At 41.1% G+C, this 27,053-nt stretch overlaps 1 protein-coding gene across 4 annotated transcripts in view; it reads left to right on the forward strand.

The window, feature by feature from the left end:
* The first annotated feature begins 2,357 nt into the window (after positions 1-2,357).
* The window catches only part of MAP3K7CL (MAP3K7 C-terminal like), a 37,455-nt gene continuing 12,759 nt past the window's right edge, over positions 2,358-27,053 (forward strand). Inside the window, exons 1-3 of one of the 4 annotated variants that reach the window (XM_032594783.1) lie at positions 2,358-2,407; positions 3,873-3,981; positions 17,417-17,478. In XM_032594783.1, coding sequence (XP_032450674.1) covers positions 2,372-2,407; positions 3,873-3,981; positions 17,417-17,478 — 207 coding nt within the window. In that variant the 5' untranslated portion in view covers positions 2,358-2,371. Of the gene's footprint in view, positions 2,408-3,872; positions 3,982-17,184; positions 17,269-17,416; positions 17,479-18,746; positions 18,942-27,053 lie in introns of those variants that run through there. The other 3 variants (XM_030330292.1, XM_030330293.1, XM_030330294.1) reach the window with 3 other exon arrangements.

Consider the following 27,053-nt stretch of genomic DNA (forward strand, 5'->3'; position numbering starts at 1 on the left):
AGGCACCTGAGTGGCTCAGTAGTTTGAACATCTGTCTCTTGATTTCAGCTCAGGTCACAATCTCACAGTTCGTGAGTTCCAGCCCGGGGTCGGGCTCTGTGCTAACAGCACAGAGCCTACTTGGGATTCTCTGTCTCCCTCTCTCTCTGCCCTTTCCTGCTCATGCTTTCTCTTTCTCTCAAAAATAAATAAATAGGGGCGCCTGGGTGGCTCAGTCGGTTGAGCGTCCGAGTTCGGCTCAGGTCATGATCTCACGGTCTGTGAGTTCGAGCCCCGCATCGGGCTCTGTGCTGATGGCTCAGAGCCTGAAGTCTGCTTCGGATTCTGTGTTTCCCCCTCTCTCTGCCCCTCCCCCATTCATGCTCTGTCTCTGTCTGTCTCAAAAATAAATAAACATTTGAAAAATAAATAAATAAATAAACATTAAAAAATGTAATGTACACGTAAGGTTTTTTTCCATGTCTTTTTGTTTTAAGTGCTCATTTCTTTTTATCACTGAATAACATTCTACTGTCTGGATGTACTACAGTTTGTACTTTCCAAAGGACGTGTTGTTTCCTCCAAGTTCTGGCAATTATGAATAAAGCTGCCGTAGACACGCGGGTGTTAAGTTTTTGTGTGGATGGAAGTTTTCAGCGACTTTAGGTAAATACCAAGGAGTGTGATTACTGGATCATATGGTAAGAGTTCATTTAGTTTTGTAAGAAACTGCCAAGTTGTCTTCCAAAGTGGCTGAGCCATTTTGCATCCTTGTCAGTACTGGGTGTTGTCAGTGTTTTGGTTTTGACCATTCTAATATGTGTGTAGTGGTAACTCATAGTTGTTTTAATTTGTAATTCTCTAATAATATATGGTGCTCAGCAGCTTCTCATTTGCTTATTTGCCATCTTTGGTGAGGTGTCTGCTCAGATCTTTTGCCCATTTGTTACATTGGGTTTATTTTCCTATTGTTTAGAGAGATCTTCTTATATTTTGGATACTCGTTCTTTTTCTGGTACTTATTTTGCAAAGGCTGTTCTTCCCATCTATGGCTTGTCTTTGCCTCCTCTTAATACTTTTTTTTCTTTAATTGTTTAACCTCAACATCACCACCCAACTCTCTCAAAGTACTACTGACCTTCAGGTTTGTAGCCATTAAAAAGGTTGAACAGTTCTAATGCTCCATTCCTTCTCCCCATTGACTGGTTTGGCGGTCAAGTGCACTTGTAGATGGGATCAAGTCATCAAGCCCATCAGTGGCTCCATCTCAAACCTCACGTTCTTAACCGGGATCGTTGCTGCTATCATCTGAGAGTTAGCTTGCGGTCTGTCCAAGTTGGCTGGGTCTTGCTGAGCTGATTGGAGCTGCCGACATTTTTGCTGACTGGAGTCATGCTATCTTTGCCAGTTTGCTGGAATAGACACAGACACCGATTGGGTCACGCTGAAGACATTCCTGTCTTGTGAAGCAAGTCTGTTTGTATTTTAGGTTTGCCAGGACTAATGAATTAAAACATTTGGACTCTCCACAACTTGCTGTTTATCAATGCCTCTGACAGGAGGAGGGTTTTCTTTTGCACTTGCTTTTTCTAGAAGCATGACAACATCCTGGCTGTTGGAGAGGCAAGGAAAGGAGAGAGGGGTTGTGGAGGGAAGCGGAACAGGAGGCCCGTGGGACGCGGGGGTCTGGGGGAGAGCAGGTAGCAGTGAGCTGCCCTGACAGCTGTCACTGCTCCTCAGATTGTCAGTGGTTGCTATGCAGCAGGTGCAGCCTGCCCTCTTACTAGGTCTTCACTCCACAAAGGCAACGACTGGCCAAGGAAGCGGCTGGCCCTGGATTACACAAGTGCAGACACTCAACTAAGTGAGGTAAGGCAACAGGTGTGAAAACCGAACTAAATGCTCGGGGCACCGGCCACTGAACCAAAGCTCTGTTACAGCCGAGAGGAGGAATCAGTGGTCCATCTCCCCAGGCGGTGTGATGAAAAGGCAAGTTGCTTTAGGGGCTCTCCTGGCCGACACCGTGGGGAACTCAAAATCTACCCCACTTGGCTGTTGTCATCCTTCCTGAGGCAGACAGATGTTCTTGGTTGTGTGGAGGGGAGGGGCTCTAATGAGCTGTGTTTATCAATTTCATTGCCCGGCACGAGAAACCTGGAGGCAAATTTTCACCTTTTGTGCTCGGTTTCTTGGTGCAGGAAAGCATTGGGAAATGTAGCCAAAAGAGGTGTGCTTTTCATCCCTAGATGCTAGGATAAAATGGGTTGGTGATGGTATAGTGCATAACAATAAGGCTTTTTCTTTTAGCTGCAACTTTAAGGGGCTTTTTATTGTTTGTTTTGTCAAATTTGAGACAGTCTGTTCTATTCCCTAGGAACAGGTGGCTAACAAGATGGTTGATTCTAAGCAGAGGAGACTACACAGAAATGTATGTCAGAGCTAAGATAAAACAAATCCTGAGTCAAGTAACAGCAATTTCATATTACCCTTTTCTTACGTTGAATGTTTCACGTGATTACTCTTTTCTAACTTAAAACGACACGACTCGGAGTGCTTTATGGTTCACTGCTATTTGTAGTTTTAAATGAATGGGCCGAATATCATTCTAACTGGGTGATAAACAGCTGTGGGTTTTTCTCCAAAGCTGTACTAGGTGTTTAATATAAGCTTGTTCTCTTTCCATGTACGGGGTAGGATGATTCCATATGTATGTATGTCTAAATATACGTGTGTGCGTATATAAATATACATATGCATTCGTGTCTGCTCTATAAATAAGCGTAAAAACAAAATTCACTGTCCTAGACACTATTTTTAGATATAGAAAAGTTATGGGAAAGAGTCAGAAACCTTGCTATGAGAAAATGTCCTGGTAAACATTTCCCAGAAGCTCGCTCAGGATGGCAGAAGAGATGATTTATATTTTGCCATTTTTAGAGACGTTTTCCTTAAAATATCACTCAGTTTTTTCCTTAAAATATCACTCGGTACTCATGTACTGCTTACATGACAAGGAAAGCAGAGAGTTTAGGGAAGCATGATTAAAAATAGAAAAGTTGCACATATGTATTCAAATAATGAAGATATATGTGTAACAATATCTTTTCCTTAGTCCCATTGAACAAAAATTATCAAATATCTTGGTTAAAATGTATTTGTGCTAAGTTCTATTATTATAACAAGGAAATATTCATGTATTTTTGCCCATCCTAACTCATCTGTAGGATGTTTTCCCATTCATTCTATCTTTATTAATTAAATGATAATTTAACACGTACATCAATAGAATGTTTTTAAGTTCTGTCTTTTGCTTGTATCATACGTTGTTAAGATGTACAATCTGAGAAGTGTTTCATACATTTACATGTAGTTAATTAGATATTCAAAGCCCATAATGTTCATAATATAACCGTAAGATATTTAACAATAGTCTTGGTGTTCTTGAAATGGTTCCGTGATACTCATTCTTTACCACTCAATAATTCAGGTCCAATTTAGGCATTTGAGTGTGAAAAGCTAATCTAATATGAGGCTGTCTGATGCCCTCTTAGGACTTCTTCATCCCCCTCAATCAAAATAAAACATTATATCAGACCTTGATGGGCTAGGGTTGGACCGGTCAGTGTGAAGGGATACTAAAAAAGCGAGGTGGGTGGAGATTTTGCTCTATCTTGTATATTTTATTCTAGGTGTGTATTTCCAAAACAATTCTTCTATGAGCCAGAAAAAGAATTTTACATGGGACAGGTGAATACTTTCCATGCAGGGGAGGAAAGCTAGGAACTAGGAGTATCTTCAAAATAAGACAGTAATGCTTACTAACTTTCCAAGGTCCTCTGAATATTTGAAGGACGACTTGGGTAAATGACAATGGCTCTCTTTTGTCCTTACAGCTGGAAGACCCAGGGGAAGGCCAAGGCTCAGGTGCCCACATGATCAGCACAGCCAGGGTACCTGCAGATAAGCCAGTACGCATCGCCTTCAGCCTCGATAATGCCTCAGGTACGCTCTGCCCCCAGGGAAAGGGTCACCTCTTAACCATCATCTTTTCCTGTTCCACAAAGGGTGTTTAAACATGCATGCCTGGCATGACCTAATGATGGGGCGTGTGATTTTTCATCATGTCTTGTTCGAGTGTGGCCTCCAGAAATGCCTCTGGTGATGCTTCCCCCATTTCCAATCCTCTGGTTGTTTTAGCACATTCCTTCTTCCTTTTTACTTTCCCCACTTTCTTTTATTATCAAATACATGGAGCTATAACCACTTCTAACGATTCCAACGTATGTCATTGTTGAAACTGTGTGAGGAAACATTTATAGAAGGGCTGGCAGTTGGTTAGGTAATATAAAAATATCACTGTCCTGGTTCCAGCAGCATTTCCTGGAGCCCAAGTTCCAAATGCTGGTTTCCCACTGGTGCTCCCCCACTTCCGGCTGAATCAACAGATTTCAGCCAGAGGGATGAATGGGACAGGTGAGACAGACCCTCTCGAAACAGTAAGGTCTGAGGTGAGGCTGCCATACTTAGAGCCCTTTGTCATGGCTCCCCTCAGTGGCCTCTTAACACACATACTGAATTACACCACCTATGATGGAGACCTCAGGTGGTGTGAGGTCACAGACGTGAGGAAGGGAATGCTTGGATCTCTTTCACTGGCGTAAGCCTTCTCTCTCAGTCTGTCATCTGTTAAAATCACGTAATCATGTGCTCAAACAACATTAGCATTTATACCTTGGGTCTTTTGAGGGCTGATTCTGTTAATCAATCAATCAATCAATCAGTCAATCATCTAGTCTTCTTCCTACAGTGCCACTGTAGGAGTAATATTTTAAAACGTAATAGTTGGAAAGGACCAAGTTTTTCCCTAAAATAATGCAAAGTAAGGATCTGGGCTCTCTGAAGTCTGACATTACACAGCCAGTTACTATATCAAGTAATTATGGTGGTAGGACATGTGGCTCCATTTTCCTGCACTGTGCAGCCCCCCGTGGAGGATATGTTCCAGAGTAAGGAGAAGTGAAGCCTTGACTCTTCATCATCTGTTCTTTCGACCCTCTTCCCATGGTCTGCTGTTGTCCTATATCTCCACTCAGGGGTTGCCTTCAAGCGCAGGGGTAAAGGGAAATTCTCCCAATAGGCAAACCACTCTTTCCCAACAAAGAAATGATAGTTAACATTAATTGCATTCCTCTTTTGCATTAGGCATTCACATGTATTATTTCGAATCTTTAAAATAACCATGGAACAGGGGCGCTTGGGTGGCTCAGTCGGTTGAGCGTCCGACTTTGGCTCGGGTCATGATCTCACAGTTTGTGAGTTTGAGCCCTGCATCGGGCTCTGTGCTGACAGCTTAGAGCCTGGGGCCTGCTTTGAATTCTGTGTCTCCCTCTCTCTGCTCCTCCCCTGCTGATGCTCTGTCTCTCTCTCTCTCCTTCGAAAATAAGTAAAAACATTAAAAAATAAATAAAATAACCATGCAACATAGGGGTGGCTGGCTGGCTGAATCAGTAGAGCACAAGACTCTTGATCTGGGGGTTATGAGTTCGAATCCCACTTTTGGCATAGAGATTTATTTATTTATTTATTCCTCAAATAAATAAATAAATCTTAAAAAAAAAATAACCATGCAATGTAGGCATTAGTATTGCCAATTTACAGAAAGAGAACCTGAGGTCCAGAGACCACACTGTTAGTAGGTAACAGAGTTCTGATTTAAACTCAGGTCTCTAGATTTATGAATCTGAACTCTATTTTATATCACTTCTCTGAAAAGAAAAAGAAAAGTCCCTCCTGCTTTTATGCATTTCATAAGTGCAAGATTTTGAGGAATAGCTCATGCTTGAGTGGCTAGCTCTCAAGACAGGTACGTGTAAGCCCCCAAATCCAGGGAGAAAGAAGTATAATTTTCTTCCCTGTGACTGTGTCCCAGAACAAGTCTTATTATAGTCAACAGCCTTACAAAGAAAGTTTTAGTGTATAAACTTGTTTATTCCAAGCAATATTATTGTATCATAATTTTGGACGAGACAAATAAATGTACCATTTCCTCGTCTTTATTTTAACAGAATTTAATTTATGTACAGAAAAGAGCCATGGAGAGGTGGATCTTGATATTTGGGCCGCGTGAATAGACTCTTCCTTGAAGTACAAGACATACAGCTTGTAATTAATTTGCCACCATCCTTTATTGGTCCCTGACTGGGAGCTCTTGCATGTTTTGTATCAGTCAATTTAGATGGATCTGTTCCAGTCTTTCAAATGTCCCAGGAATGCCCACTTTTGAAATTCATGGTTTTTTTTTGAGATGGTAGCTTCAAAAAGGGGTTGTCATTTATTTCCAGTAGTGCCACAAAAAGATGCTTAGGAAGATTTATAAAGAAATTGCTAAAATTAAAATTTTTTTTCCCTTATGATCTATGTGTCCTCGTATCTCTAAAAAGGCATCCAGCTAGAGAATCCAGGGCAGGAATGGGTTTCTGTGTTTCTCAGCTTTTCTCAAAATAATCATCTGAGAGCCCTCATCAAAGATACATGTTCCCAGGCCCTAGTCCTGTATATTTGCATTTATGCAGTAGGTACAGATGGAGGCCCAGGAATCTGTAGTTTTGCATGCACATGAACTTGTGAGTGTACAGAAAGATGCTTTGCAGATATTTGGAGACACTCCCTCTGAATTCTTGAAGAAGGAGCATGTGGAGTGGAGTGTCACAGTGAGTAACACTTGCCGTCACACACACTGTGCATGCCTTTTGAATTCCAGTGCATTCTAGACCACACATTTAGGGGGAAATAAAGGAAAACATCCTAGACTTCCATTGTAAATGGGGGAGCTAAGGTGGAATTTTGGGAAGCATCTCCATATTCATGGATTTATTGCTGAGGGGTATGCAGAGTCCATGAGAAAAGAGATATCTTTGCCTGTTAATATTAATTTATTCATTCTTGGGTGCCTAATACAGTTATATTAAGTTATATTAAACTTCTTGCATGTTTTTGTATATTTTGCATTTTTCTGAGATGTCTTGGTGTAGAGGTTAAGGACATAGGCTTTGGAGTCAGGAAGATGTGGTTTCTAGACCCGTCTCCATCACTATTTCTTTGATCTTGGTGAAGTCACTCAATTTTGCTGAACTTCAGTTTCCCACAGGGGTATATAGTGATAATTCACACATTTGTTGTAAGAATTAAATAACACTATATGGGTAAAACATTTAGCATAGTGCTTGATACAAATTATGTACTCAACTGGTCCTTGTATCTATGATAATTGATTCTGGAGTATTAAGGAAAATATAAACCACTTAAGCAATTTTATGTCCCACCTATATCTCCCACATCTACTTAATGTCAAGGTAGGGTTTATAGCATAAATGACCTGAGATTATTTAGGGACTAGTTATCCAACTGGTGGATTGTGGGTATCCCTGCCTCTCCTTTTATCAATGAGCTGAACTTAGTTTCTGTGCTTCCAGCAACCTTCCAAAGGTGGGTGAGATGTGCAAAAGAGGAGTGTTGCATGATCCTTCCTATGGGTTTCGTAAGGCAAAGAGATTTGGGGAAAAATCCGTGTCACCAAGAGCAGATGAGAACAGCTTCTTGGGAGATGTGATAGTCTGCCAGGTCTTGAAGATGGGTAGGGTATTGAAAAGCAGTGTAGCATTTCTGGGTACCAGGTATAAAAAAATGGGGGCGACACAACTTTTAGCAATTCTTCTTTTTCCTGCCAAACAGAAAAGCTGAGCAAAACCTAAGAGTCAGGAAGAGCATGATATATTCAAGGAATAGTAAAATTCTTGTCAACTGGAGCAGAAGTCTGAATGGAGGGAGAGTAGCATGCCATTTAGATGAACCCTGCTTTGAGCCTTACATTGAACATCTGTTTATATAGCCATAGATTAAAGTTAACAATATAATCCTGAAAGTTCAACAACACAGTTTGCATTTGATCAGAAACAATCAAGTGTCAAAAGTTCTTGAGCAAGGGTAAAATGGTAAATGTTCCATTGGTGGCATAGTCTGGAATATGTAGAGATGAAAAAATGGATGAAGCTTTTTAATTTTTTTTTTTCAACGTTTATTTATTTTCGGGACAGAGAGAGACAGAGCATGAACGGGGGAGGGGCAGAGAGAGAGGGAGACACAGAATCGGAAACAGGCTCCAGGCTCCGAGCCGTCAGCCCAGAGCCCGACGCGGGGCTCGAACTCACGGAGCGCGAGATCGTGGCCTGGCTGAAGTCGGACGCTTAACCGACTGCGCCACCCAGGCGCCCCTGGATGAAGCTTTTTATAATGGTACAGAGACTGGGTTCCTGGATCAGATACCAGAATGAGATGACTGAATTCAGAGAACACTATGAAGGAAGAGTTGAAAGGACTTGGTGGGAGAGGGAGGCAAACCATAAAAGACTCTTAGATACAGAGAACAACCTGAGGGCTGCTGGAGGGGTGTTGGGTGGGGAATGGGCTAAATGGGTGATGGGCATTAAAGAAGGCACTTGTTGGGATGAGCACTGGGTGTTATATGTAAGTGATGAATCACTAAATTCTACTCCTGAAATCATTATTACACTGTATGTTAATTAACCTGGATTTAAATAAAATTAGAAAATTAAAAAAAAAAAAAAAGAAAATGGTGGAGCCGGGACTCAAACCAAGGTCTCTTTGACACCGATATCCTTTAGACAATACTCCATTGCCCTTGGTGGGCTAGAAGCAATTTGTTAATCCATCTCCTTTTGGATAAGTTGCATCCAGTACTTGATTGGAAAGGAAGAAAGGGTTATAAATGTAAATTTTTCTATCTCTAACAAAGTGTGCATGATCTTGCTTAAACCAGTCTTATGCTATGTAGCAAGAAATTGCTAAAGGACGGGATACTGGTAAAGCTTAATTCCAAGAAATTCTACAATTGCTTTAAAAAAAAAAAAAGGACTTGGTGACAGACTGGCCCTGGTAGATGGGGAGTTTATCATTGTTTATTGATAGCAGAATGAGGCACAACAATCCAAATAGACCCTGGACCTCCAGGAACTTAAATAAAGGAAGCAAGTTTTTAGGGGAACAAAAGCCCTTTAAAATACAATCACCTCTTCTAGCTTATCATCAGAACCCTTTGTTGATTAACACTTAGCTAACCATAATCTTGGGGGCATCAGTGAGTGTCTTTAATAAACTAATGATCTGATTGACATTACTTCCCAACTGGGAATTCCAAAGAGTTAACTTTCTAAATTGGGACATTCATGGAGTTAGTTTTCCCAATAGAAAATATGCAGAAGAGAAACATGAATCCCATCTCTTGGGTTATTAGAGAGTCACTGGCCCTTCTCCAATTGGAGAGAATTTAGAGTTGGACTGACATGAGGATTTCATGCTCATTACTTGAGAGTTTTCTCTATTTCAGTCAAGCTATGAAATCTGGTACACTCAAGCATGGATTTAGACCTTGACTTTGGGGTTCTTTTTGTTGTTGTTATTTTTTATTTAGAAAGTGTCAAGGAGACTAGTATCAGCCCAAGATGGTAGCTTTCAACATTTGTTTTTAAAAAATTCTTTCAAGCGAGGCACCTGGGTGGCTCAGTTGGTTAAAGCATCCGACTTTGGCTGAGGTCATGGGTTCCAGTGGTCTGTGAGTTTGAGCCGCACGTCAGGCTCTGTGCTGACAACAACAGAGCCTGGAACCTGCTTCAGATTCTGTGTCTCCCTCTCTCTCTCTCCTTCCCCCGCTCACAGTCTGTCTCTTTGTCTCTCTCCCTCTCTCAAAAAAAAAAAATTAAAAAAAAATAAAAACTAAATAATTCTTTCAAGGTATCAGAAGTTTTCCTATCTGGATATAAATTAATCATATGACATTTAGTTGAAAAAGCACAAGGCCCATCCTGTTGGTGTCTCTTTTAAGTAACACTATTCTCGCATATCAGGGTGTTTGTATGGAGCTGCTGAAATAGCTCCCATGCATCTAATTTAACCGTGTGACTGTCTAGTGTGCACGTGCACAATTGGTTCTCAGCGAAATTGTGAGGCAGGGAAGTGTCTGTTGTCATTGTTGCTTTCCTTCAACTTTTTCTATATGTGACACTTTTGGGTAGTATTTCCCTCTCCCTCCTCCGGGCCCTAATGTTTCCCGTATTCTCTTTGCTCCCTGCTCTCAGTCCTTGTTCAATGGAAAGACTCGGGAAAACTTCATTCACACTAAGCATTAAATGAATATTGAGGTTAACTTTTTAAAAACAATCTCTCTCACGGTGTTGCTGTTGTTCTTGTTGTTGTTGTCGTTGTTTTGGCATCTCCACAGGGGAGTCGGTAGGAAGTCAAGGATTTGCCTCCAGTTATGCCCAGCATGGACAGCACAGTGGGAGGGGGAGGTAATTGATTCCAAAGTCCAGTCAAGATGTTGCCTGGAACAGTGGTTCCAAATGCTGCTTTGCAGACCTGGTCTGGCTTTGATGAAGTTTTCACTTGTCTGATGTGAAACAAAAGAAATAAGGGCATGGAATCCCCCTGGAGTTTTGCCACCCAATGAGGTGAGGATGGCCTTTGGGAAAATAGTGGCTGGGAGAGACTTTTTGAGCTCTTTCAAGTCACCGTTCCCGACTCTGACCCGACCTCCAAAGCTGCCACCACACGCCGCGACAACGAGCAGTTGAAAATCCCTCATAGGTTGGTGGCAGTGGGGGTCTCCTGTATTTACATCTTTTACAAAGCACAGAGGTGAGAACCACGGTAGAAACTTTATCATCAAATACTGTAAAGTCAACAATACAGTATCTGTAATCATTTTGAGTTTGTTATTCTGATATCCGATGAAGGTTCTTTGAGATACAGTTGGATTTACTGGTTGGTATCTGTCCCTTGAGGCCACAAAGGCCAGAAGGGAAGTCAGTGTTTATTGAGTACGTAAATGCTTCTACTTGTATCATCTCATCAATTTAGACTGGCAACAACTCTGTGGGGAGATGCGATTTGACCCATTTTACAGATGTGGACCATTGATTGGCAAAGGGAGGCTAAGTAACTCGCCTCAAATCAAGCAGTTATTAAACAGTAGGAAGGGATTCAAAGACAGGCCCTTGGGGCTGTTTTTCCTTTATTACCCATTTGGAGGCAGGGTCCATGTAATGAGAGACAAGCATGATTGTTTCTGAAAGCAAAGAACTTCCTCAGTAGTCATAGGAAATGATGGAGAAAGGTTAGTTCTGATTTGCTTTTATAGAGTGGGAAAGAAGAAAAGTTGAGTTAAGTTTTATTTGGTGGTGTGCTGAATATACTTCCAACATATTCTTTTTGAAGCAAATGTTTCTTATAAGCTAAATAAGTAAAAATATTCTTATAAAAGAATAAATTGATAAGAGCTACAATAATAGTGGCTAGATGAATGTTTCTAAGAAACATAAAACCTGTCTTTAAGCTGAATCAGATCTCTCTGTGTGGGGAAATACCATTCAGGCTATTTGATGTGTGATCTTGTTTGCCTCATTATTACAGGTACTGGTTGAGGCGATATGACGATTACTATTAATTATAAAGCATTGGCAATCTGCTAGATATCATACCAAATCACTGCCTGCATCCATATCCATATCTGTACTTTTAATTTTATGGGTCCTGAAAAATCTAATGTGTATTAAATTTTCACACATCTAATGTTTTTTTTTAATGTGTATTCATTTTTGAGACAGAGAGAGACAGAGCATGAATAGGGGAAGTTTCAAAGAGAGAGGGAGACACAGAATCTGAAACAGGCTCCAGGCTCTGAGCTGTCAGCACAGAGCCCAACGCGGGGCTCGAACTCACGGACCACGAGATCATGACCTGAGCCAAAGTCGGATGCCCAACTGACTGAGCCACCCAGGCGCCCCTCACATCTCTAATGTTTAACAAGCAGGAAGCAAAGTTTCAAAAAGCTTTTGAGATGTCTCCAAATAATGTGGTTCTCTAACAAGAACCAAGGTATACAGGCTTTTTTAAAAAAAGTTTTTTGATGCATTAGTAATGCGAGTTGGCAGCCTTATATCACTTATTTCTAAAAATAAAATACGAATCTCGATTTAGATTTAAAATGCAAGTACTTAAAGAACTTTCATGCCTAATTTTTTTTACTGATATTTCATATAGAAAGTGTTTGCTTTGATGGGGAAGTAAAAGAGAAACATTTCTTAAATTCTGAGTTAAATGAAGAAGGAAAACCCATGAGACATGAGGTTGTGGCTGCACTAGGGAAATCTCTCTTAACTGGCATGGGGATAACTAAGTAATCAGAAGCAATGATTCTCACTCTGCCTACTGTCTGTATTATTCAGATGAGGAACAATACCTTCAATGCCCACCATCATACACATATGCACATATTCACATACAGGTGCCTTGTCCCCCATTACCCGTTTGGTTGGGTTTATGGTGAAAGGAACGGAGAAAGTGAACCCAGTTTTATTAAGCATTTATTATCATTACTGATTATTTCCTAGGTGTCAGGCTTCAGGCTAAATGAATTGACATGTGCATTCCTTTACTAATAACAAGTTTTTGAGGCAGGGAATATCATGCCCATTTTACAGAGAAGAAACTACGTCTCAAAGAGATCATGTGGGTTGTTCATATCAAAAGGTGGCTGACTTGAGCCCTACAGAGGCTTGTATTGACCCTCTTTGCCTTTAGTGGTTAGGAGCCTTCCCAGGCAAATGGTTCCAGGAAAATTTTTGCATGAGCCTTGGCACATGTACCCATTGCCCAAACTCATTTGCCTCTTAAGTGTGCGTTTGTTCCTGAAGGATAATCTCCAGGACACTCACGGGCAGGATAGCTACACAATTTGCAGAGACATAGTGCAAAAAGTGCAGGGCTACTTGTTCAAAAATGATTAAGAATTTCAAGTATTATGGATAGAACATTAAACCAGGAGCAGGGTCCACCAGAGGGAAGGGCTCTGTGTGTCTGCACAGACACATGCCCATGGAGCCGGCTCTGACTGCAGAGAATGCAGTCAGATGGAATGGATTCTGGACAAGGCTGACTCTTGGGTTTCTGGTTGGGGAGCAGAGTGGGGCTTGGAAGTGTCCTCTGAGGGTGGCTTATCTCTGTCCCGAGGGCTCCTCTGTGTGGAAATCTAGACTCTTCCTACCAAGGATCTGCCTCCAATTATGCCCAGGATGGAGAGCACAGTGGGGGGGAGGGGGGGGGAGGTAACTGATTCCAAAGTCCAGTCAAGATTTTGCCTGGGACAGTGGTTCTCAAATGCTGCTTTGTAAACCTGGTCTGGTTTGACGAAGTTTTCACTTCTCTGATGTAAAACAAAAGAAATAAGGACATGGCATGAAGTGTTTCGGTGTGTGTTTGCTTTTGTCTCTAAAGCTAAATTTATCCAATATAATGGACACTCTTCTACGATCATCTTTGTCTTCAGATTTGGGGACTAACGTGTTCTCTCTGTCATAAAGAGAAGCTAATGATAGGTAGTTATTTTGACTCATCTTCACTTGCCGAATAAAAAGGTGGACACTCTAAGGCGCGATTCCAAATGTTTTGAGGAACATTTCACTGTTGCATGAAGTACAAAAGTCTGGGAGCCCATGGACCAGAAAGTGAAGAAAAGCAGAGTAGTATAGAGAAGAGCCCCAGGCTGTGAGTCACCCCTTAATCTTAGGAGACTCCTTTCTTTTGTTGGGGGCCTTATCCTTTGCTCTACACCGAGTCCTGGAGCACATGACAGCTTAGCCCCATTCTCCAAAAACTCTGACCCCATGGCCTCTCATTGCTAAATAACAGTGAGGATTTGGACTTACAGTCCCACTTGGTCCCATGTATCTTATTCATGGAGAAACACAGAGCGGACAACTTAAGGAAATCTGAAACAGAATAACCTCAAAGGCAACTCAACAGCTGTTCGATAGATGCTGAGGCGAGCCCATAATAAAATGTACTATGGCATGTCATAATGGTTGGAATACCAGTAAGAAAGTTCTATCTTAAGTTCCATTGACTTAGTCTCATTGTGTTTGCAAAACAGGCAGTGAACATCTGCTTATCAAAAAAAATCCCTTTAGATTCCTTCCCTTATATTTTATTCTTTCAAAATTCCTTAGGATACATTTTACTTCGTCCATTAAGCCCACTGTGGCATTTTGAAAATGAGTTATTTTTTTAAATAATAACACGTTAAAGATTATGATAAAATGATTTGCCAATTTAGCATACAGCCTTAGTTGCTGCCCCGCCCATAACAAGCATTCAATCACTATTTGGTAAACAAATATATTTTAATAAAAGTATACTTGCATTTTGATTTTGTCACATTATAAGCATGGCTAGTAAACTGCTTTCCTTTTTAAAAAAAAACAAAAACAAAAACACAAGCCAAACTTGCCAGAGAGAGGGTCTCTTGCATACCTACTGCACCGTCTACTTTGTTCTTCTGGAATCGTCAAAACAAACTTAACTGCTCTCAGGAACTCCGATCCAATATCACTGTCAAAATGTTTTACAACGATTTGGCCAAATGTTTGTGGAACAGCTGTGCTACTAGTCTGCCTGAGTCATTTTCCTTCTTTCCTTTTGGCCCAATCCTGTGATTCATCATTCTGCTTTTAGAATATTTGCCTATTTTTAAAACCAGTCAAAGAAGGCAGCCACTGTTTGAAAGTAAACACACCACGCATCAACTCAGGGCAGCTATGCAAGCAGCTTCACAAGCCCTGAAATTTCTGGCTGCAAGGGTGCTAGCTAAACCAGATGGCATCAGGCAGTGGAAGACAGGACCGACTTTCAGACTTGGTTGTCTCCTTACATCTGTCTTTGGTTTTCTTATTTCCGTTGCCATTTCCTGCTTGAATTAATCCAACTTGAACCTGTTGTTTAACAAAAGTCTTATTTTTATTCTGCTCGTCGTTACGACGTCCATTACATGTTTCTATGCCAATTAATTAGACTTTGTTTTCAAACTCAAGAAATCCAGTCTGAAACGTTATCTGCAAAATTATCAGCGTGGTTACATAGAAGCGCCATGGTTTAACTATAGATAATGACATAGATTTCTATAATACACTTTATTAATTCTGGGTCAGACCAGTATTTGCTATTTACTTGACCATAGTAAAGCAATTGAATAGCTTTCTTCTTTTTTATGATTGAGCAGGAAGGAGTGTGACTTCACATGGAGGAAGGTGGATTAAATCCCAAGAAGCCTTGAGCTCCATTCCTGGCTGTCTTTTGGAATTCTAGAAGGCACTGTCTATTCTGGTACTTTATAGAAGTGGTTTCTCCCTCTAACGAGTGCCTGTTCATCTATGATTATTAGATGCCAAAGTATAATATGTTCCCATTGACCTGTGCCAAATTGCCCTGGCCTTGAACTCAATGCACTGACATAATCAAGATGTCTGGGTCTGGGTTGTTGATATTTCATTGAAGTAAATTTAAGTGAACCTTAGACCAAAATCAGTTTTAGAAACTATAGGTTTTATAATGAAGGCTACCTGTAAAGGATCCATAGCAACAAGTGAATATTTCTGTCTTTTGTCCAATGCTTTTCAGATGAAGGGGTGTATTTAAAAAGCCACAGTATTTGTCAGAAGTCATTCTGAGTAGGAAGAGAGTACTCAAAAGGGCCTGAGGATTGGGTGTCCTCTTGATTCAATCCTCTAGGCTGCAGCAAGGGTCTTGGGAGCATTTCTCCATTTCTGCTTCCTCTGGGAAGCTGAATAGTGTTAAATGGGAGTATTATTATACTACGCTTGACTAAAATATACCAGAGGCTGTTAACTGCTGTGACCCTTGAGGTGTTTGGCAGAGGCAAATACTGTCCTTGTTTGAATTATCTTTCTGGTAATTCTCTTTGATGCCTTCAAAGAACTGTAATGCCTGGAAGCCAGGAGCTTCATTTTGCTCTGGACTATGTTATCAGAGAGTAGGGAGAGAAGACTTGTTTCTGCATTGGGTATGGCCCATATCACTTGCTCTTGTTCAAACAGAACATCACATTTTGGGACACCTGGGTGGCTCAGTCAGTTAAGCGTCTGACTCTTGATATCACCTCAGGTCATGATCTCACAGTTCATGAGTTCAAGCCCCGCGTCGGGCTCTGTGCTGATAGCTCGGAGCCTTCTTGGGATTCTCTCTCTCCCTCTCTCTCTGCCCTTCCCCCCCAAAAAAAGAAACATTGAAAAAAGAAAACCAAAATAAAAAATAGAACGTCACATTTTTATAAACAAATTTGGTTATGGTAGTGAGATTATAAAAGCCATGATATTTCCTTTCTTTGTTATAATTTAAAACAGATTTGGCTTTTAAACTATTCTTTTTAATGTTTATTTTTGAGAGAGAGAGAGGCAGAGCACGAGAGGGGGAGGGGCAGAGAGAGAGAGAGAGAGAGAGAGAGAGAGAGAGAGACAGAATCCAAAGCAGGCTCCAGGCTCTGAGCTGTCAGCACAGAGCCCAATGCGGGGCTCCAACTCACAAACTGTGAAATCATGATCTGAGCTGAAGTCGGACACTTAACTGACTGAGCCACCCAGGTGCCCTGATTTTTAAACTATTCTTAGTCTATGTTTCATTTTATTCTCATAGTCAGCTGCCCTGGGATAGGTGTTGTCAACATGGAGGGGATGGGAAATGAATGGCCCCACAGAGCCAGAGTCTGCCTGGAGACATGAGGTCCTGCTGACAAGGAACTGTCCTCAGGTGGCACGGCAGGGTCAGCAGTGTGTCCTTGAGGAGATTTGGGGCTGATTTGATTATTTGAGGCCAAACTCCTCTCAGGTTTCCTCTGATGCTTCTGAGACCATCTTTTGATCCGGCAACAACTGCCTATTGTCAGACAGTCAGTTTAAGGCAGCTGAGGACAGAGCGGCCATGGCTCTCTTCGCTCACGCTCTCCCACATCCAGGCAGTGATCTGGGCCTCAGATGGGGACCACCACCTGGTGTGTTGAGAAGAAACGCTCTGACGGGGTTGCCGCCTGTTATCAACTGTAACCCAGAATGAGGCTCTGCTTAACTGCCTGGTGGTGGTGGCTTGTGGTAAAGACATCAAAGCTTGCCACCTCACAGAAGAACTTCTATTTTTCACTAACACGTTCTTCTGTCCCATTGAGGTTGTCTTGGTCGCTTCATTAGCACCTTGTTAAAGCACTTTCCAGCATACCATGTAATCTGGCTTTGGCCAACATGAGAATACTGAAGGACAAACAGTACTTCTTAATTGTAGAACTACCAGACTGAACATTTGAGGATTCTGGTATTTGTTTGCAAAATGTTGGTCAGGCCAACTATGCTCTCCGTGCTTCTGTTTGTACCAAAGGTGAGCAAAATTGTCTTCTGTCCTCTATCTGTCCCCACCGGAAGTGATGAAAATATACATCACACGAGTCTAAAGACGGTAAGAGCAGAACATCGCCCGTGAGAGAAAGAGCTCTATAGTGAAGAATCATTTTATTTTCATGTTTTAGATGATACACCTCCTGAAGACTCCATTCCTCTGGTCTTTCCAGAATTAGACCAGCAGCTACAGGTAAGGATATTTCCAGAGTCTTTCTTTTTTCCTCCTTACTTTCACAAATTATAGTGAATGGACAAACGGCGTAATTGAGAAAAGACTGACTTAGAGACAGAGCGGGGAGCTTTCAAGTCATGAAGCCTTGCACTTCTAGAGCTCCAAAGTCTAAGTGAAATATCAGTGAAAGCAAGCTTCTAAAGAGCTTAAGGAGTTCTGGAGCCTGGGAACAGGGCTTGTACCTACTCTCCTTTGCTGAGGATGTCCCTGTGCCATTGCAGTGATGACCCATTTCGAATTGGTGATTTAGTGGTAAACTGTGCAGATGTTACTTGTTATGGGGCAGGGGAGTGGGGAAGACTTCAGAATAATCTTCCTTTGTCTCCTCCACCCCAACCCTTCTCCACTCTTCTGACAACCTTTTTAAAAAATTTTTTCTTTAACATTTATTCATTCTTGTGACACAGAGAGAGACAGAGTGCAAGCAGGGGAGGGACAGAGAGAGAGGGAGACACAGAACCTGAAGCAGGCTCCAGGTTCTAAGCTGTCAGCACAGAGTCTGATGCAGGGCTCGAACTCAGGAACTGTGAGATCATGACCTGAGCTGAAGTCAGACGCTTAAGGACTGAGCCACCCAGGTGCCCCTGACAACATTTAATAAAATATAATTGTTTTAAGTTAAACATTCTGAAAACTGTCTGGTTTGATCCATGGGAAAAATATTTCGTGTGCATAGTTTATGGATGATCTATCAAAGGGATCCCATTTTAATACACCAGAATTATTTGAAGGGAATTAATTTGTAACACTTCAATTTTCTTTAGATGACATATGGTGATGCCAGGCAAAGATGGCTGTCTGCCTGAAATATTTGGATACTGGCCTTGGGTCAAATGTTCTCTTGAGTGCCTCACTTTGCAGTTACATCTAGACAAACCTAATAGGGGTCTTGAATCCTGCACGTAGACATTTGCTTCATCTCTTACTTGTTTTTCTCTACGTATTGATTTTGAACGCCTTTAGGAGGGGTCTGCCACCCCCATTTCCCCCCAGGTATGATGTTCCCCCTTCTCTTAACACCCAGCAGCTTTTCCCATTCGCGGGTGTGACTGGCATCCTGAAGTCATTTGCGTTTGGGAGCCCTGGTCCTGCACAGAGGTGGGAAGACCCCTCATGCAAACCCAACCGAAAGTCTTTTCCGTTGGCTCCGGTTCTTATCTCAGTCCCAGGGCCCTGAGTTAAAAACCCGGAAGTAGCCATGTCAGAAAGGAAGAGCTGGTCCTCCAGTACCGGAGTGCTCTCTGAAAAAACAAGCCAGCACGACTCAGGTGTGACTAGGTGTGAGGAGTCCTCATTCTTACCTCTGCCACAGTCCTGGGCATTGTCACGGTGCTCCAGCAGAGAGCCCACTCCACAGAACAGTATCAGGTATACAGAGATTCCTGAAGATTGTCTCTACTGTCTCTAAAATTTCCTCACAGGTATCAGCCATCTTGTCTCCTCCTTCTGCCCCCCCCCCCCCCATGCAGGGTCTTTAACCCAGCTCTCCTGGTTCCTGATATCTAACTATATCCCCCAATATCACTTCTTTTCACCAGGGCAAACAACTCAGCTCTCTGTTTCTGTCTGGCATTTTCCACCACACACACCCCTTGCTTCCATTCTGTCCTCACAGGAGGGCTGTGTTTGTGCTGCTGGTGGGATGGTTGGGATTGTAAGATAATAACTAGATTTTTTCCCCCCAAGTCCTAGTTGGTTTTTTTTTCTACTTCATTTTACTGTCACCTCAGAGCTATTTTATTATCATGGGAGTTAGATAAAAATGAATAAACATGTTTTGGAAATAAAACGGTAAAAGCATATTCAGGTTCTGGTTCCTCCATCAAACTACGGATCATTAATTCTCCTTTTTTGTATCGACAAAAATTTTTTTCCCCCCTTTGGGAACATTAATGATCTTCCCTGGCTCACGGATCATTCTTCACAGGATTCATAGCACCCTTGGCAATTCTCCAGACAGTTTTTCTGTTAAAGCCTTGCAACATCCATTTGGATTTTATGGTTTTAATTCCATTTGACATATATTAGAAATTAAGTCTATTTAATTATCTTAGTCCAATGAGACTATTTCATGTTCATTGATGAAGTTAAGCAGGTGAGAGGCTGCTTTCTGGCTCCTGGGTTTTGATTCCCCCCCCACCCCCCGCCCCATCCCAACCCTTAAAATATGGTATTATTTAAGCCTTCATGAATGGAGGGAACATTCTTAGCTTTATACCTAAAATCATTTAAGTAAGTGCTTGTTTGTTGGGTAAAGGGTATGACTGAGTTTGTTATAAACGTTTGCCAGTTTTCAAGCCATTTGGTTAGGGTCACCTCTGTCTGGGGCTGTTGCCTGCTACCTTTATTCTGTCTCCAGTGCATGAGTGACGAAAATACAAGACAGTGAGACTGGAGAGGGGAAAGCTCACACAGGAAATCACTCTTAAAGCAGATTCTTCTCTCCGTGCTTAGCCTAGGCATATAAATTTAAGCCATTCCGCAGCAGGAAGTCTCTGTGTTGAAAGCAATGAAAATGCTTTATGTACAAAAGGCACAATCCATTCTGCAGAGCAGGCCGACTTCACAGTCAGTGTCATGTGCTTTCATCACATGGTAATGGCTCTTGGAATTTTACCGGCCATCATAGTCCTCTACGGTAGAATAAAAGTTAGGTTACAAAGGCATATGAAGTGCCTTGTGGTTGTCACTATTTGCTTGAGGATAAACTGACTCTTGATTATCTCTCCAGGAGCCTTCAAAACTTGCCAAATGAAAACTAAATGATGCCAGGTGATTATTGCCGGCCCTGCTCTCTGCAGAGCCTCAGATTTAAATCCCGCCATGCATGTCGAGCATCGCTAGGCCAGTGATGCTTCCCCGCAAACAATCTCATCTGAGCCTTGCCAGGATTGTGTGAGCTATTATGTCTCCACTTTAGAGATGAGAAACCTGAGGTCAAATTTTGGTCTAAATGAATTTTCTATTTCTGACTAGATCTCGGATTCTGAGTCTAGGTAGCCTTCTTTCCCTTGCACCTTTTGTGAAACCTACGGACTGTTTAAATTACTTTGATAGGTAGAGGTTTTTTGTTCTGGTTTGCAAGGTTGCCATAGTGTGGTTATAGAACCTTGTAAAACCTGTTCTGACTTTCTGATATCCATTACACATTCTTGTGTTGTTTATAAAATGGAGCTATAAAGTATCTATTTGGTAGATACTCTATCACCAGTTTGACCCCCTAGATTTTTCTGTTGCTTTGCCAAGAATGTGGACATGTTTGAGCATGTAATTCGTGTGGCTTCTATTTTCACAGAAGCCAAAAAAAGCCCTGTGCAAGAATAGCAGTGACAAACATTTCTCTTGATGTCTCTATTAATGCAAAATGTTGGGCAAGAGACTTTGGGGTAAGGTAGGTGTTAAAATGAACATCTCTTTATAATGTTCATTTGTGGGCCTTCAGCCTCAGCCCGGGGGCAATGGGTAGGTTGATTCTATTTTATGCGGATTCCTTTCCTGGAACTTGGTTTCTAAATTCTCTATGCCTAGTAGAGGCAGTATTTGGGCACAGCTGATGTAGCACAGCCAGTCCAAAGAAAAGAGGCTCAATTCTATGTCCACTTCTAAGAATGAATGAAAAATCACTACTTTTCTTTAGGCCTCGGTTTCCTTCTATTTGGAAAGGAGATAATGCCTGACCTCCTTCTTTATCCTGAAGGATGGTGTGAGTCAGCACCATATTTGTCTTAAAATTTAACCACGTTCTTATGCTTCGGAGATCGTCGTTTGACCTATAGATGATCCAAAGCTAAGCTGCAATATGGCCTTAAGTGCACTGGAATGAAAATATGCTTTTATAATCGGGCAGGGGACATGTTAACCAGTACGTTGTAACAACTTCCTAATGGGACTCACAATGGCTGGAGCACGGGTATTGGCATTGGGTTGGCCTGAATTTGGATCTCAGCTCTACACCTACCAGTTTCGTGATTGATATTATTTACTCTCTCTAAACCTCACTTTTCTGAACTGCAAGGTGGAGACAGCAGTATCAATCTTACATTGTTATTGTGGGAATTAAATGTGAGAATGAGTAGATATAACACAGTGCTTGGCAAAATGATTGCTCACTTAATGTTAATCTTCTTCTCTGGTGAAATTGTGTTTTGAATGACGTGTTTAAGAATTAGCAATTTATCTTTATATGTATAACATGATAAGAGAAGCATCTCTTTGGATTTTTGAGTTAGGGATAGAGGTTCTGATGCTCTCTCTTTTCCATTAAGCTAAGGTACTTGGAAAACAATATGACTTTTTTTTTTTTAAGTCAAATTGAGCAATAGCTTCAATCCTCCTAAAGTCCTCCCATCTAATCTGAGAAGACAGTGACAGGTGTCTCTGTGGTACACACTGAACTTGCTTTTTCTCAGACAGAGTCTGGTGAGTCCAGAAACTGATGTCACCTCCACAAATAAACAATTTCCTAGCTTCAGTTGTGTGCCGTAAGATCTTGTTATCCGAGTAGTCTCTCAGAAATTTCCTTTGGGTCTTGCATCAGTATATTGCTTGATATCTTGGGAAAGACAGTGAGAGAAAACGGAGAAGTCTTAGCATTCCAGGATTCTGCTACACCAGTCTTGAACATCCATCTGGAAATGCAATTAAGACATAATCCCATGGAAAACACTGAAAATGTCTGCATTTTCTCATACACATGTTGGAAGGTATGGTATGGTTGTCTGTTGGCTGCTGTGACCACACAGAAAATATACACACATACCTTGGAGCTTTACAGTGGTAGGTGTACTTTTTTTTTTCTTTTTTGTGAAGTCCAGTAGTCGTCTAACAAGATGCCTTGTTGGAAAAGTCTGAGACACTCTTGAGTTACCTCTCTCTTGAATATTGCTTACATTAATAAACATGACTTAAATAGCCTTCAATTCAATGTTATATAAGATATGCAGTAAAATTACTAGCATTGACTCTGACTATAATGTAGATATTGTAGAAATGTCAATCCTTAAAATATTTTAGGGGTGCTTGGATGGCTCAGTCGGTTAAGTGTCCGACTTTGGCTCAGTCTGTGAGTTCTAGCCCGTGTCAGGCTCTGTGCTGACGGCTCAGAGCCTGGAGCCTGCTTGGGATTCTGTGTCTCCCTCTCTCTCTGCTCCTTTCCTCCTTGCACACACTCACTCTGTCCCTCAAAAATAAATTAAGAAAAAAATTTAAAAAAATATTTTCAATTCTAATATAACAGAGTTTTCCAATATTGCAATTAGTCCTATGTTTTTCCATTTGGTTTTTAACAAATTATATGTTAATTTTGGGACATTAAAATGCAACGTAAATTTGAACCAGATACCTCCCCCTGCCCCTCCCCCAATAAAGATAACACTGAGATTAAGGAATAAATAAAAAATCTGCTCGGCAACTGTAGAATATTTAGCTTCCTAAATATATCCTCTGTGTGGGAAGCTGGGAGAGGAAAATTAAATTCTTACATCTCTTGAAGTGGATGGGGCCAGTAGTATTTGAAGAAGCCAAGTAGAAAACGGAAGCACTTAAGTTGGCTTTGCCCCCTTGTGGAGAGATGCTTGGCTGGGTCCTGTCCCACGGGGTGCTTTCCAGAAGATGGAGTCCATTTCAGGAGGAGATCTAAACCCGGGCAGAGAGCAGAGACGAGATGGTGTGGCTCAAGCCGGCATTCTTGGAACAAGAGCCTGTGGTTTCTCTCTTACTTCATCTTGTTAAATCTGTCCTGATGATTGGGGTGGAGACCAGGGAGAGTAGTGGCTCAGTCACACTGCCGTGTAATTTAAAGCCCTTACAAGCTTCATCCTCAGGCAGCAGATGGGGCTGAGCTGGAGGAAAGGAGGTGAGAAGGAAGTCCCGCTCCCGGGCTCTGACCTCATCCAAACCCCCATCTGGGTCTTGGAAAAATGTGTTTCAAAGTTGGCTTGAGTCGCTGTTGGGAGACTATCTTAATTTAACCTTCTTAGAACTGGCTGCATTGTGAGAAAACTAGTACCACAGCACTGAGTGAGTCTGAAGAGTTGTTTCTGTGATCCCACAGAATTCGTTCTCTGGTCCAGGAAGAATACCTTGACCTTTTCACTTTCAAATCAAGTATCTTTGGATTCCTTGTCTTTGGAATGCGATATTTCATTCTTCAGGCAAGAGGGTAGGACAAATGTATCCACAATGTAGCATAATTATGGAGAAAATAAGGAAAATTTTTTCTCTGGATGTGAAAAGAAATTCACTGTCAACACGAAGCGTTTATTTATTGCTCGCCTGTTCCCAGCACGGAGCGAGGACTACAAAAACCTCTTGGAGGAGAACAGTCAAAATTAAGCAATGAAAATATGTGTTAATTTTTATTCCAAGAAGCAAATAGATTTTTCTCACCTGGTTACCACCAGTATTCTTTTACAATATTGTTTGGTTTTCAATGTGAACATGTGTTAAACCCCATCTTAAACCCAGGTATGGCTGATTAATTCATGAATGTCAATGTTTTAAATGTCACATGATAAAAGCCTTAGGATAGCTCCATTTTTACACTGGAAACCAGATTATTGTGCTTGAATTTTAGAAATGTTTCCTCAAACACTTTCATTTTCTTCAATGGATACTGTTGGTCATAGATTATCTCTTATTTTGAGGGGTTATAAGAAGGTAAGAGAGAGTCACTCTCAGTGAAGACCTTATGCTACACACACACACACACACACAGAGAGAGAGAGAGAGAGAGAGAGAGAGAGAGAGAGAGACGTTATATCATAAGGCAATGACAGTGTTCTGTGTTGTACAGAACAACATCTCATCACCTATAATTTTACTTTTTTTGGGAGGGGGTAAACCTAAATATCTTAAAATTCTTCATTCACCAGAATTCCTGCTGGAATGAGAACCATACGTATTTCAAAAATTCTTTGCTTAGTTTCTTTGCCTGGGATAATTGTCAAATGCCTTTTAAAGACAATAGGTCCTGCTGCCTGGTTTTTTTGGGGGTTGGGGGAGGCGTTGACTTGTTTAGTGATGTTTAGGGTTTGTGGTGAATGGTGCTGTATGTAAAGGGGTGAGAAATTTTAAGTTCCCTGGAGAGAAATTTGGGAAAGAAAGAGTGTTTGGGTGCAAATGAAGTGAACTTCAGATAGTGAGTCTTCATAGGAGTTCTTAGAAGATGAGGGAGGAACAGTGGAAAGATCTAATGACAATTTTTTTTTGCATTAAGTTTTTAAAAAATTTTGGTGAAAACACACAACATAAATTTTTCCATCTTGATAATTTGGAAGTGTACAGTTCAATAACATTAAGTATATTCGCATTGTTGTGCAACTGATCTCCAGAACTTTTTCCTCTTGCAAAACTGAAACTCTACACCCATTAAACAATGCCTCATTTCCCCCTCTCCCCAGCCCCTGGCGACTAATGGAATGATTTTACGATGTTGTAGTGGGTTATGCAATATAACTTCCCTCCTTGCTTTAAAAAAACAAAACTATATTGCTCCTTAATGCGTTCATGCAGATTGTGAGGGCTTGAAGTGGAGCCCAGTTATATGCCAGGTTGGATGAAGACAGAGCTCGCAGGAGCTAGAGGCTGGAGTAGCACCTGGCATCCTTTTACACCCTGAGATGCTGAACACTAAGTATTTTTGGCTTGTCCTTTTTTAATTGTGAGAAACCTTGAAAATAGCGTTATGTGTAAGTAGGCTGATCACCCTGCTAAGAGCATGTGAGGGTACTGAATATATCCGGAAATACTCCCTATCCTCATACACCCTTAGCAGCATGATCTTGCTACCTCTACATAATATTTTCAAATTTCCCACAATTAAGAAGTGCCAGTAAAAAAAAGAGCAGAGGAAGAAACTTCCCACTTAATAAAAAAGCATTGCAGGGGAGCAAGCTAAGGGGGAAAGAGACCCCTCTATTCTTAAGAAAATTGTGAATGTAACTTTCAGTTTCGCTTTTTGATGACATCAGGGGATATTTCTCCCTCTGCATGGCTACTTTCATTTATTTCCTCTTAAGACATAAAGCCTTTGCCCAGAGTCCTAGAATCTTTTGGCCGTCACATAGGTTAACTATGCTGAATTTGTGGCTCAGGGACCTCGAAGTGGTGGCAAGTTTTGGCATGGACTGAATATAGCTTATGTGATGTTCGTAGGGACAGGAAATGGGATGCGTAGAGCCTTAGGGCCTTTCAGGAAGGACACAGGGCACAGATGATTTAATAGCGACTTGGCTAAGGTGTCCGGAGTAAATTGTTTTCATTCTCCTTACTGTTATACTTGGTAATTTGCCAGGGTAACAGGTGAAAATTGATGAGAGGGTGGTGATGTCTAGGACATAGGCCCAGAGGAGCCAGGAGTTCTGAATTCCTTTGGCAAGAGCTTTGCCTCATGGGGTGCATTATACGGTAATACTACAGGGCATTACTTTTCAATTTATTATCATAAATAAAGAGATAATGGTTCCAACAGACTGAGTTTATGCTACGAATGTGTTTATGGGGCAGTAGGGAAAAATGCTATATAATGTAGTTATTATTACATTTTCCATGAATTTGGACATAGGAGATGATCCACGTGAAGGTAAATTTCATGCAAATCTATTTTGAATTTTATTTCCTTTAGAAAATCTCTACTCAGAGGCCTCAGAATAAATAGGGATCATCTTATTTATCTGTCAAACTTTATAGGATTTTATAGAACTTTATAGAATTTTTATTACATCCTGTATGGGGTTGCTAAATAGAACACCCAAAGAAATCTTTGTCTTTAGTATAACGAGAGGAGAAAGAAGGAAGAAATGCATTACTTCCCAATTTCCTAGTGTAAAATTAGTGAAAATATGACCTAGTCAGGCACATACTTACATATATAGACTGCTGTGAGAAAGGTATTAGACTGAAGAGCCCATTTAACAGTAAAGTTGTATTTCTCAGATTTTATATACCATTTTCTGTAAATAATTGAAAAGGGTGATTAAAAAACTCTTTAAAAGTCTATTAGCTACTGTTCCTTAAAGTAATATTTTTAATAATGTATTGCTAACTAGAAATTAGAATTATAAACCCAGGGAAAGTCAGTTCTTTAAAAAATAATTTCTAGAAAGAAGTAGGATTTTCAACACATGATGGGTCTGCTGGCTTGCCCTGTTCATCTTTGTTTTCCTTGTAGATGGGAGAAAAACAAAGACATAAATCCATGCTGTCTTTGACCTCACATGTTATAAGCATTGTTTTACTTGGAGTTTGGTCTTTCATGGGATTTGTTAATCCTTGTAAGCTTTATTTCCAGTCCAGCATCATTTCTTCAGTTTGGATGCATCTCTCAAAAGAGAGCCTTTCTTGTAGGGTTACTCCACACTATAGGATGAGATTATGCCTCTGGGCTGCAGGAACAGAAAGTAGGGGGCAATTAAAGCAGACAGCTGAACTATTTCCCCACCACTGCCCTTTTTGAAAGCAGAGTTTGAGATTTCCGGGGAGAAGTACAGAATTATTAGAAGATCTAATTTTACTCCAATGCATGGCAAATAATA

The sequence above is a fragment of the Lynx canadensis genome, chromosome C2 (genome assembly GCF_007474595.2).
Source record: "Lynx canadensis isolate LIC74 chromosome C2, mLynCan4.pri.v2, whole genome shotgun sequence".
Taxonomy (NCBI): domain Eukaryota; kingdom Metazoa; phylum Chordata; class Mammalia; order Carnivora; family Felidae; genus Lynx; species Lynx canadensis.